We start from the raw sequence: 13,923 nt of genomic DNA on the forward strand, positions 1-13,923 counted from the left end.
TGTATCTGTAATTTTGAATTCCACGTGGCAGGGGCTTATATCTTTTAACTAATAGCAGAAATATTAAAATCACATATTTTCAATCATTGACTCAATGGAACAACCATTTATCTCATATTAAAGGCCGTCCCTGATATGCAAACACTTTACATAATGATAGCTTTTGCCCATAACATTGTATGTTGACATTGATTATGTTTCTGCCCGTTCAATCAGTTGATTACTGATTACTGCTCGATTGTAGTATTTTCACTTCTGTTGCTTTTACTCTGAATTAAAGGTAAATAATGGGTTTAAAATGTAATTCAAATGAAATGATAGAACCTCAATATATCTAGGAACCAAAGGGACATGAAGACAAATGACTGTGTTTTATCTACCACACATTTCACTTGAAGTTATACTGAGAGAAAAACATCTATCACAAATGCAAATGTCTTCTATTTGTGTGTTTGAAGAAGCAGAGTATACAGTGGAATATCTTTAAATCCATATTTAATCACTGAGGGTAGAAGAGTGAATAGCAAATGTAACAGCAGCGGAGGAAACCCAATCTGTAGGCAGCGTTCACATTACTTTTAGTGTAGTAAGGTACAGCACTTTATGATCTGCAGCAAGCTGTGCATTTATACTAAGTCGCCGTCAGCAGTTATTTGGCAATAATGAAAATGTATTTCTCAAACCTCACATTGCATAACATTAAAATGAAACGACTCGGTTTTACTGTAGGTGAAAGTGCGTGATTGTCACAGTGGAGAGGGGAAGATGGACAGACAGAAGCAGGAGAGAGAAACAGATGATAATGTTAACATGAACTGTTTCTGAAAATGGGGGGGGGGTAGATATTTTCTTGCACATAATGCACAATTTGTGTCCAAGTATTTAATGTAACCTACTATAAAAGTACTGATTTCAAAATACTCAAGTAAAAATACAAACAAATTATCATCAATATATACCAAAAGTTTGTAGAATGGCTAATTTCAGAATTATATAAATTATATTGGATTATAATTATTGATGCATTAATAACCTTTTATCTTTTAAAATCATGTTGTAAAACAAAGTATAGACATGTTTTTTTGTTGCAGGATTAAATATTATTTGCATGTTGTCTGAGGAATTAGGATTGGGCATTCACTTGAGGAAACAGATTAGCCATCCTCACTACCGTTGTCTGAAGGAACATCACAATCCTTTGCGTCCGATTTGCTAGAGGCAGCCTCACCATGTTGGCGCACTGTCATTATTGAGGCTAATGATATTGAATGAGTAAAAACATTTTCAGCTCGCGGGGCCAGCGGCTGTTTGTGTCTCTTTTTCTTTTCTTTCTTTTTTTTTTTAACTTTGGCAATGAAGTACATAACTGGCTTTGGGTTTGTGAACCCAACTTGCATCTGATGTAAGATGAAAGTAATGTATGCCTGAATGCAACGTGAGGCTGAAAGATGCATGCACCAAGGCTACTGCACTGTTTGGTTTAGAAGAGATGTGAGTGAAAGGGAAGAAAGGCGAGTGAAAGAAAGAAAGGAGAGTGCTAAGGTTATGTTGGTGTAGGCAGTGTGCCCAAGAGGAAGTTCAGTAGGCTGGAGTGATCTGTGCTCATGTCACTGTGTATCTTTCAAACGTGTCTCCCCGAGTATAAGCTTGCAAGCCTTTTAACATGGCCATGCATTTATCTCTTCATCCTTGAGCACAAAGATCTTTTTGCCCCCGTTAAAGTCAGAGTTTTTTCCCATTTTGACAGCAGAAGGTTCACAGTTTTATAACCGTCCCCCAAAAGAATAGAGTTAAAAGCTTATCCACCCAGCAAAACTTTCCACCATAATCCACACAGCAGAGTCGCAGAGTGAAATTCAGATCAGCCTCATTTACATACAGTCCACCCGGTTTCCTTGAATGGCAGCCTTGAGCTTGAATCAAGTCCGTCAGACTTCATCCGTGGGAAGGATGCAGGTTAGCTGGGGAGTGACCTCCCCCGCGGGGCCGAGGAAACCTTTAAAGTGAGGCTCTTTTCGAGGTGTACGGAGGGATTGCGGCAGCTTTAGCGGGCTGCCTTCATCGCAGACTGAGCCGTTCTGTAATGTGACACCGGGCCCCGCGCGATACGACTGGTTAAAATCATCAAGCTTGTCTGTGAGAGCCTGCACCTCCTCCGAGGAATGATTAAATGGCTTCAGTCAGGACTGAATTAATGATGCACACAAAATGGCTTATGATTATGTAAAGTAGTCTTGCTCAGGGAATGGAAGAATATCTGTGGGATTGAGAAAGCAGTGCAGGTGGAGAGTCAATCCCATAAAGCCCCTGTTTTTCACAGTATCAGCTCTTCTCTCAAGCAACCACATTTAGGAAGGGTCTAGAGTCACGTTTTTATGAGGGGCCACTTTTATTAACTTAAGCGTAGCAAATAAACTGCTGCAAAGTAATGCTGAGGGTGAATAACTGAATCATTTTTCTGGCTGGGATGCATTTTTGTGCAGACTAGGAGCTCAAAATACACTGCTGCGGACAACATTTGTGCTTATGGAGGATTTTTAAATGTTTTTTTCCGTCAACGCATGATCTTGTTCTTTGTCACAGTTTGTGTCATCTCCTCACACTTGTGCTGTGTTGCACTCAGTATCGTTTACTGCAGTGGCCATCTAAATCAGAGCTGACTCACCTCCTCCCCTGGTGTAAATCTACAAGTAACCCGCCTCAGCCAAGACTGTCAGTAGGATTCCTCACATCTCTCAAGGTCCACTTTTGGTTGTAAAGTTGACAGTGAATCACAGCCAAAGTAAATAGCTCCTGGCAGTGTTGTGTAAGCGGATGGCATTTAAATCCCTCCGCCGTGTCGTGTGAAGCTCTGATGTATCATTATAAATCGCAGAGATAAGACGCTACTTAAAAAAAAAAAAGAAGCCTGTCTGACCAGTTCTGTTTTCTTGAGTGCACCTTCAAGTGTGTTGATGTAACAGACGTCAGACAGGATTGAGTGCAGAAGGTCAAAGATTTTGAAACATCTCCACAGCAATGATCAGTACAGGTTTCACATTTCATCTGCATTTAAATCAAATCCTGAACAGAAATTGTATTATTAGCTGTAACTGCAGTAGTGAAATTGGTTATCCTTAACTATAGGAATGATGAAGAAAGGTGAAACTGAGCATCGCTTTTTTTTTTTCAATATTTTGTTACACGGATGCAAAAGCATGCACCACTCAGGCTTTGGGTGACAAAAGCTGTGGGTGTGAGATTCGGGGCGTCATGAGTGTGGGTGCATGCTGGGATGTTTTCCTGCATTCTGAGGGCTCTTCACGAGCGGAGCCAGCTTTCCACAGCCTGCACTCCCCCTTGAAATATGAATCACAAATAGGCGGTGGTAGTTGAACAGAACACGCATACAGGAGCCACTCTGATGTAAACACTGAGACTCATCCGCAGCAAAGACTTCAGGCCCACGGTAGCCACTCCGGTACCAATCTTAAATGTGCACAGCACACTCGCCATCTGTTTGCTCTGGGCACTGTGGAGGGGAAATGCCAAACAGAGGGATGGTTCATTTATTGATGTAGGCCTGCATTTCACTGTGTGCGTGTTAGTGTGGAAGAAAGCGAGTGAGATGGGAGGGGTCGTTGTGAAATATGTTTGCTTATGTGTCCATTAAGAGTGTCTGCATGTCAGACACACTTGTGTTATGTTGAAAGAGAAAACGAAGACAGCTGCTTTCTTTCTTTGCCTCACTTATAGCTTAATTAAAACGTGTGTGTGTGTGTGTGTGTGTGTGTGTGTGTGTGTGTGTGTGTGTGTGTGTGTGTGTGTGTGTGTGTGTGTGTGTGTGTGTGTGTGTGCACCACTTATTTCTTTCTGCATGGGATTTCCTTAAATGCTCTAGAAATAGCCCTGATTAATCATTTCTGTTGTGCACTGCCAAGTAGAGGCTAGCCCTGTATTCACCAACTATCTGAGCTCCAGTCGGTTCGTTTGAACTGTTTCATAATTTATGCGTGCAGGGATTTTTATTTAACCATCTCATAATGCTTTAGTCCAAAGCTGTATATGGTTATTATAAAGCTGCCACGCTATGCTGCTATTCTGCGGGTTTTCAAATGAGTGCTGAATCAACAGACTGGTTTTGACAACAAAATTTGCGTTAAGCTTCACTTTCTGCATGAGCACTTGAACTGCGTGTTATGTAATGTGTGATTGAGGAAGTAATGTAGCACAAATAGAAGTGATGCTGTACTGTAGCAGGAGACCGGATCTTTAGCTTACTTCTGAAAGTAACAGAGGGGAGGCGAGCAGGGGAAAATCCCATCTACCCTGCAGCATCATGCTCAGTCATGTGTAGCATGAATATTTAACCTCAACAGTTTTTTAATTAGGCAGATGGCAGCAGGCAGTTTGCTCTAAATCGATTCAGTAACCAACTACTTTTCATCAGCGAGATGGTGTCTTCCAAGCTAATTAGAGCTAGTTAGTATTCTTTGACACAGTACAGCTTCCAATGCATTAATTACATTTTGTTTGCTACCTTTTTAAAGATATTTACTTTTCCCCCTATCATATTTTGATTTATAAAATACATTTATTCTGTTGGCATTGTCAGTGAATTGAGTCTTGCGGTATCCATATCAATTTAAAAGCATGTCAGGATGTTGGAGCACAGCTCAGTGTGACATTAAAGATACAGTATTAAAACCATTGCTAAGACTCTGAATCCCCCAGGTTATAGGAAGTTTTTTCCTTGTTCCTCTCAAGCGTATAGCAGAAGATTTTCCATCCCTGTGGGCACCGATAGATTTAGCCACAGACAAGAGCCTTTGGAAACGCCTGAGTTAAGGGAAAAAAAACAAAACAAATTCAGCTCCAAGAAAACGCTTTGAGCCAACAATCTGTTTATGCCCATGTAAAAAAATAAACTATTGACATCTTTAAAATCCCAGTGAAAGGGAAGAGCGTATTCAGCTTTTGTAACATATGTGACATATTCCCCAGTGAAACAGAATATTTGAGGGGTGTACATTCACATGAGGGATTTAAATAGAATCCTGAGCATTTGATTGGAGTGCTGAGAGTCGATATGGAGCTGCAGAGGACCGCGGCGCCACACACGCCTGCCTTGTCACTAAAAGTTGCAGGTTGATTGATGGATTCTGGCTGCTGTGCAGTACGTATGAAGTTGGTCGCATACTGACAAATGAAATTGCTTTGGATGTGTTCTCCGGCTGCTGTCCAATACCAGTATACTGTGTACAGTTCACTGGCAACCTCTAGTAGTGAAAAGTGAAGCCAAGACTGGAGTGCCTTTTAACTTGCATTCTTCCCAATAGCCAGCAAAGGGCAGGTGCCTTTAATAGAAGTGTATGTGGAAATTACCCTTCTTCTCACCTAATTTTATTACTTTATTTTATGTATTATTTAAAAACACAGACACATCGGCATAGCAACATGCTATAACACTGCTATAACATTTCAATTAGTGAGCTGAGATGCTGGTAGATCTAGTTTGGACAGAGCAAGACTAGACCGTACATCCAGTCTTTGTGGTGAGCTAAATCGTTCCCTTTATCGAGGATTTTCTCAACTAAGTTTTGGCAAGAAAACAAATTGCTGTATTTCCCAACAACACTTTAACTCAGGGAAAATTCTTCCCCTCCAGTCACAACTCATAACTCCGCAAATCCATCTTGGGCTGAAACAAGAATTTCAGAGTTTTTTTGTTGTTTTGTTTTAAGCTACCAAAAAAGGTCATCCAGCTGGCAGCAAGTGAACGGAGGCTCACGGCAGAATGCTGTAGGATTTGCACAATGACTCTCACTACCATTCATGCTTCACACCACTGAAGTGAGTTGAGAAGCCTTTTCAGAGCAAAGTAGCTTAACACCGTTCCTTCTCTTACTTATTGCCCTGTCAGGACATTTCTAATTCAGTATTTTTCAGCGTCGCTCCTTCCTTAAAGTGGAATGAATATTACATAAACCTGAATGGAGGAGGAAACCACCTGCAGCCAACACGAGCTCGTGGCAACCGGTCTGTGTGTTTTTCTGAAGTCGAAGCCACGTGTTGGGTTGTATTAATAGTTCCGCTCAGTGAACATATCTCTCAACACGTTCCTCTTTACAGCTCTGTGACCTTGTTTCCCCATTCATCACCCTGTGCTGTCCTGTCCAGTACGCTGACTTCACATTGACACACAACCACATCATGGATGTGTGAACCACTGGGTTGCAGCGCGTTACGTTCCTTTTATGGAGGCTGACATTTATTTGCTGTAGCCTTTTCAGGTGGCCATATTTTTAATAGTTTGACAACAACATCGGGAGACATCCTGCCCAACATCTCAAGACATCTCAAGACAACCCTGACTGTAGTGGAGGAAATGTCAAGGGAATGATGCATGTCATCGTGTCTGTCAGGATTTTTTAGATTGTCTTGACTGGTCTGAAAGGGAGTGAAGAGTGCGTATCAGTCATGGGAAATGACACTTTGATAGAGACCTTGATAAATGTTATGTCCTCTAACTGTTTGTCTTTGTTTGGCTAGTAAAATGTTTTTCACAACCCAAGGTTTGGGGGAAAAAGGCTGAGGCAAGAGACAATAATTGCAATAACAAACAATCCATCAATAATAAATGCCTGAAAGGTTGCTCTCTGGCTCTGATATGCCCCGCCCCTTTTGACCTTGACGGAAAATATCCTACACTATTTTCCACACGTCGGTTTCCATCAGCGGTGTCCGAAGTTGTCAGCAGAGCTGATTGATTGACTTAAACAAGCATTCATTATGTCCAGCTGAAGTGAAATGCAAACCTGTGTGTAAACAAACCCTCGAATAGATCTCCGAGCTACCCTTAATCAAATAAACATACCAAAATGAAAACCCCTTCCCTTGCCCACTTGGGTTTCAGGCTGTCGGGATCAGAAGGCTAATGTTAACCCGGAGAAAGGTTTCCTCGTATTTCAAAGCAAACAACCCGGACTGGACATGTGCAATGGTCACCCCGTGTCTCATCAGGCTTTGTCCCTGCGGCTGCAGAGCCGCTGCCGTCCTGTTCTCTGCCTGTCTCCTTCATTATTGAGGAGGGTGTCAGAGAGATGACTTCACTGTTGTGGTTCACGTCTGCTGAGGCTCAGCGGGAACCTGACCCCTGCCTGCTTACAGGGCCTGGCAGAGGGTCATTGCAGCAGTGCACAGTGCGGCATTCAAGGCCGGTCTTGTAAAATATAGAAGACAGCAATATGCTGACAAAGGGACATCCTTACAATGAGAACAATGGCAAGGGCAGCGCGGTGTATTCTGATATCCCGGTTACTTATTTTCAGGGTAGGAGAGTGCTTAAATATACTAGTACTGAATGTGCAGTATTCATGTTTAAAGCATGCTTATGCAACACTTAGTAAGCTATGCTTTGTGATAAGCCCCAATGTACGCTGATGAAAATGGCTCAAATGCATACGCTTGCTCCTAGTTTATCTCATTACACAGGTTTACCATGCATCTTGCTTTGTGGACGTGCTTGTGCACCATGTATTAACATAGTGAGCAACATTAATTCATTTAATCACATTAGGAGTTTTAAATCTGGAAGAGTGCAAGACTCCAAGGGCTGAATGTACAGTTGCACTCTACAGTTTTAGAGACAAACTCTAGGAAAAGGATGCAGTCGAGCAGAATGTCAAATGCCTCAGTCGACCATTAAAAACACTCTGGCAAATATGCTTCAGTAGCAATTTCGGTCAGTACACTGCTTTTGGTTTCGTTATCTCTGTGAGGTTGAGCAGCAGCAGCCCCCCCCCCCCCCCCCCAACCACCCAAGGGGGTATTTTACTCATGCAATTAAGAGGCAGTTAATTGTAGATAAGCTCCAGTGGCTTGCCAGAGGGGACTTGTGTTAACCTTGTCTCCGTGGTGCACCGTCAGGGCACGTGGTCCCAGTGGATGCTGTTATTCTCTCCCTTGTCCCTCGCGATGACTGACTGTATTTGCTTATAAGTCAGCTGGCTCCTATAAGTGATGTCATCGTGCTCTCGGGTTCAGACTCTAACAAGATTACAGACTCAACTGACCAAATCAGATCGTTTTAATGAGGTTTTTGTTGTGAATAAACTTGACCCAACTTCTTAACTTGCAAAATACGACTTGATATGATTTCATTATTTTTCAATATCACACAATCTCACGGAAACTCTGAGGGCTTAAGGTTGACCTATGATGTGATTTGATATATTTTGGATCAGGAAACAAAAAATGTAAATGACTGGAGGGACTCTGCCTGCTTCCATGGTGGTTCAGTGAAGAAGAAATAATTATGTTGGATGATGAAGTGAACATTTTACCAGATTGACTTTTCCAAAATAGACATTACAGAGAGCCTTTTTTGTATCACTACAACTGAAATGTAGCCCGCTTAAAGAAGATGTGAAAGTGCTGAGATTTCATAATTCATATACCCATATTTATTTTTAAATGCATTTGTCAGGTTTTTTGGGACTCTGTGTTCAGGCCACATTGAATGAAGTGTTTTGTTCGTCAGCACAGCAATTCAGCAATCTTATCATGGCCTCACAAAACCCCCACCCACACACACACACACACACACACACACACACACACACACACAGTCCCGCTCACACATGCATTCCCAAGCAGTCATATAACACACACATCTGCACACACAGCCACCTATCCTCTGACTCCTTTTCATTTAAACTGTATTTCTATATAAAAACATATTAGATATATCCTCCCACATGCTCACTTTGACTCCTGCAGATGTTACATCACCTCTGATGCCACATTTCTTTTATCTCTTTACACTGACAGCTTATCTCTTGAAATAGGTTGACCAGAGGTAGCACACCTCTTTTTCTTTATTTAATTATTTGTTAAATCAGTGATATCTGATGCAACAGAACTAGTATGGTTTGAAGGTATATCCTAACTTCCTGGGGAACAGAAAACAACAAATTCAATCAGATTTCAGCATTGCCTTTTAACTAGAAGCCATAGATGCCTTAAACACGTTCAAAAGCTTCCACAAAAGAACCAAAGTGCCAACCAAAGCTGTGATTGTCAGCGGAGGGGTCTGTCTGCACTGCGATAGGCTCAGAGATGCCAGCTTTAGGAGTTGCTGTGAGGGGCCAGGCTCCCGCGTTGCTGTGGGAGGATTTTAGTCGGATGGCGGCTGAGAGATCCTGGTGGGCTTTGAGAAATTTCACTGGATTTCATGGCGCGCTTGCTTAAGACCCTCTTCCTCTCTCCAACTTTCCCCTGACATTTTACTGCACATGTTACTGCTCTTCCTTACACATCCAGTATACAAACCCCTGTTCTTCTCTGCTTTCACGACTTTAACCTTCCACTGCAGTACGAGGTTTTCCTCACATTACAGAACAGCTGTAGGGTTGTTTATTTATTCATCACTCAATCAAAATTCAAAAAGAGGCTAAAAGTTCTACTCTGATGGTCGTCGTCACCGCCGGAGAGCAAATGTCACCAATCACTGCCAGCTGGGTGCTGCATTAATGCTAATGTAATTCTCTCTGTTTTGACAGAAACCTTGGGAAGTCGGGTCTGCGGGTGTCATGCCTTGGATTAGGTGAGAATACACTATGTGCAGTACGACGTTGTGCAGAACATATAGTATAGTTCACTTGCTCATCCGTGTACACCTGTGTTTATGTACTTACACTCTGACCCCGCCTCCCTGTCGCCCTCCACAGGAACCTGGGTGACATTCGGTGGACAGATAACGGATGAGGTGAGAGCAGATGGATTTTGTCATCCTCCATCGGTCAAAGCTTCGGGAAAGAAAACCCTTCACATGATTCTGCGTTGCTCAAGAAGCCTATTTTTACTGAGAGTGAAAACATGCTGTCAGAGAGAGCCAGCCACAGAATAAACACAAGTTATGGGAAAGCAACGGTCTTCTTTAGCCTGTAAAGGGGGGTTTAATAATTGAAAAGTCTTAACACCTCACATCAGTGGTGTCTCACCCCTCTCTGTTCCCCCTAATCTCTCAACAGATGGCAGAGCAGCTGATGACTCTGGCCTATGAAAATGGCATCAATCTGTTTGACACAGCGGAGGTCTACGCTGCTGGGAAGTGAGTATATCCTGTCGACAGGTCACTGAGCAGTGAGCAGTAACACTAAATATTAATGAAAACCATAAAAGCACCAGGTAGAGATTAATAGAGGTATGGAAAGGTTCTCCAGTCCACCATGTATAGACCTGCATTTGAGATGCATAATCCTGACCGTAGTTTAATTTCAGCTCAGCGCGAGTCTTTAAAATGTTTTGTTGTCAGGTCCTCTCGCCTTTTCGACCCCGTCCTCTGATCTCTGTTTGCTAACACACACGTGGAGCAGAGACTCGACCCTCAGCAGGCCGCTAACTTGTTGCTCTCATTACCAATAGTAGCTGCTCGTTGTCAACAACGGATGAAAAAAGACCGTGCGGTAAAAGTAAACCGAGGTGTTTTGTCGGGACATGCAGTGACTTAACACAGCTCTTCTACTCTGACTTGGTGTAAGTCCACTAGCTGATAGTGCCGAGGACCTAACTTCAGTGTAAAAAGGCATGACTAAATGGTCACTCCGATACTGTAAAATTATGAATTTTTTAAAGCACTTTCTAAATAAAAAGGGAGCTCAGATTAATTTTATTAATTGATGAAAAAGTGTGCAGAAATGTAGAACATTGAGGATGTAATACACTGAGTTGAGATGAACTGTGCATTCAAGTCTTTGAAGTGAAGATTGACACGTCTATAATATAGTACTCACAGCTGCCTTGCTTGAGTGCCACGTGCTAGTGTGATTCACAGTGGTGCGCATGCAGACGTTAAGGGCATAAGAGAGGATGTAAATACTACACTGCTACATCCAGTTAAGTTGTGTTGTCTATAATAGTAAATATGTACAACAGTAATAAATAAAAAACAACACCTTGGATCTGAAATTAGGGTCGTCCTTTTCATCAACACCATGTCATTGCTGCATCCATACGGGTTCAGATATTCATAGTCATGGTCTAAATTTACAGTGTTGATATTTTTAACCTCAGAAAGCAGCCGTGTACTGGATGCAGCGATGCTTCAAATTCCACCGTGGATTAATCTGGCTTTATAGTAACTTTAAAAATAATCTACGGGATTATCCTTTGCAAACACTATCTGTCATTAACAGCACCAAGTCCCATTTTTTTTAAATCCTCCCAAGAATAGCCTATTGCCATTATCTCACCACAGTGTCACAGGAGAGAAAATCAAAGTAAAACAAAAGGAAAACATGCAGCCGGTCTCAGTGGTTTTCCTCTCATCGAACGCCTCAGCAGCTGTTGTCTGCTCAACGTCGTCACTACATTATCCTGGGGGGCTTTTCAGCAATCTATTTCCCTTGTTGTTCAGGACGGGGGGGCCAGAAAATAGTTTATCTCTGACTCTGACTTTAATCTTCGCACCTAAATAGCATAAAACCGACATCGGTTTGACAGAAAGGACAAATCTGTTAGACACGTGCAAATGTTGTGACAGCGCGTCACACACTTGAGTATGTGTTGCACAGGTGTTAATCCTGATAACTTGCACCGCAAAGCAGCGAAGGGGAGCTTATATTACACACATACACACGGGAGTAGAAACAAATCACACACTTTGCATCCCAGAATGGGAAAAAAAAAAAAAAAAAAGAACAGCTTTCATGTGAAGTCCTTGGTTCTGGCTTACTGCAATTCTTTCATCAGTCAGCCTTATAGAACATAAAGTGGTTGCTCTGTACAGTCGGCTGCTGTGATGTTGATTCTCTGTTGCCGGCGTGGACGGATAAACACGGTCTGTACACCGTGCACGCGCTCCTCGTTGGGCTCCACGCATGGCAGTCGGCGGTTCATGTGACAAGCTTGTTCCAGCCCGACAAAAGAGAAAATGTCATACAGCATTCAGCACATTGATATCTAGATATTAATTGTGATTCCCAACCAGCGAATCCATTCCAATATTGCAGGCTATTGTATCTCAGAAGTATAAATACAAATATGTAATTGCACAAATAAACATCTTCTGTTTATCCCGTTTAGCTGCCGTTATCGGCAAACACATATGGCAGCAAAAAGTATGCAATTAATTGGCAGAACAGAATTTCTTCATTTTTTTTTTTCAGGCTTAGACGTTTTGCTCATTGCGTGATATTGTGTGAGACCAGTGACAAATTGGGAGCATAATTGCAGAGAAATCTAATATTATATATGCACGAATAATGCGGCATTATGTTGTTGGCCATGAGTCATAACATGGACTTGGTGCGGGAATAAAGACCTAATTACTGGATAGATGAGGGAAGTAGACTTGCTCAAGGCACGCTACCTTATGTTTGGGCTCTCGGATTACTCACATTCAGAAGGGCAACACCGTGCGCTGTGTGGGTGTTCGCAGAGACACACACACACACACACTATTATGCACAGAGACACACACATTATTGCATCAGTGCTCGTTGTTTAAAAAGCTGTGGGTCCAGCTGGCAACGTCTGAAACGGCTAACAGTAGTTCAGCTCCTTCTGTACTCGGGCTGCTTGTTGGATCAGCAGACCGTAGCAGTATTCTTTCATAATGACAGACGAGAGGAACAAAAGTAAATAAATCCAAACACATATGCAGTGTTTAATATTAAAGCATGACCCGCAACAATATCATGTTGCACCCTCGATAAATATGTTCTTTTCATAATTAATTTCTTATTCTTCACAAGCTTTGTTATTATATTTGGTATTGCTATTAATCCGGTATAAACTCATGTTCTGTACTGTTTATACATAAATAAGGCCTGTCTGGTGACATTTAACTGCATGACTCAGCAGAATGTGTGAAGAATCACGTAGAAAAATATATTTCAGTTAAACTCCAATAAATTGTCCAGTTGGTGAACAGAAATGTACAGGGTGGTGTTGGAGGGAGATGACGGTAACTCTGCAATCTGCATATAATTTGCTTGATTTAATCTGTAAAATACCAAAAAAAAGTATAAAATATCCACCGAATACCTTGGAAAAAGTCCAAAACACCAAAAATATTCAGAAAAAGTTTAAACTAGTGGATGTTTTGCAGCTTTGCTGAGAGCATTTCTTAAAAATGGATTATGGCACTAAAGTATTCCTTCCTCTCCTTCAGTAACTGATCATTTATCCAGGCGTGGTCACTTCTCTTGTCTGTCTCAGCCACCTGTATGTCTGCTTTAGCTGATGAATCGCTGTCTGATTACCACGGTCACCAGTCAGACTGGCTGGAGCACTAATGTGCTGTGTCATAGGTGAGATGAATTATGGTCCTTGTAGGTTCCAACAACACCTCTGACTCTCAACAAAACGTCATTTATTTGAAGACTGCATCGATTAGAGCAGCTGGCTTTATCCGTCAACATGAAATGTGGTCCGTCACATTGTTTCACCTCCAAGCAGCATACCGAAAACGACAAATAATGAGTCACGGGGTGAGAGAACCGGCGAGGCATCCTACTGACTGGTCTGTGCCGACCCCTAATGAGCCCCATGTTGATCATAATGTCACTCATTAGCACCCCTGTAGCTGCTAATGAGTGGCATAGTGGTGGCTCCACAGCACAGCTGGTCTCAGACTCCGCTAACTCTCTGACCTGGAAGATAATTCCCACGCACCGGTCGTAAACAGATGTCTCTTTTTTTAAGGTGGTACAGTATGCGTGCGGAGTCGGGTCCGCTTTCTTTAATTTAAAATGCTTCCTCGGAGAGGCAGGCGTTGATTTAATCTTCTCTCCGTCTGCTTCGCAGGGCAGAGGTGGTGCTGGGAAACATCATAAAGAAGAAAGGATGGAGGTATTTTTTTTTTTTAATTTCCGCCCCAGCCAGCCTCCTTAATCTTGTGCCATCAGCTTCCTTGTACATATTGTGTGGCTGTGTGAA

General features: G+C 42.2%; 1 protein-coding gene across 3 annotated transcripts in view; it reads left to right on the forward strand.

Annotated features, from left to right (window-relative positions):
* Window positions 1-13,923, forward strand: part of LOC311030091 (voltage-gated potassium channel subunit beta-2) — a 47,803-nt gene that overhangs the window by 21,317 nt on the left and 12,563 nt on the right. For all 3 annotated transcript variants that reach the window (XM_084035644.1, XM_084035645.1, XM_084035643.1), the window contains 4 exons: window positions 9,543-9,586; window positions 9,711-9,748; window positions 10,014-10,093; window positions 13,792-13,836. In XM_084035644.1, the coding sequence (XP_083891770.1) occupies window positions 9,543-9,586; window positions 9,711-9,748; window positions 10,014-10,093; window positions 13,792-13,836 (207 nt within the window). The remainder of the gene's footprint in view (window positions 1-9,542; window positions 9,587-9,710; window positions 9,749-10,013; window positions 10,094-13,791; window positions 13,837-13,923) is intronic.

This window comes from Eutrigla gurnardus (assembly GCF_963514095.1).
Source record: "Eutrigla gurnardus genome assembly, chromosome: 2".
Lineage (NCBI taxonomy): Eukaryota > Metazoa > Chordata > Actinopteri > Perciformes > Triglidae > Eutrigla > Eutrigla gurnardus.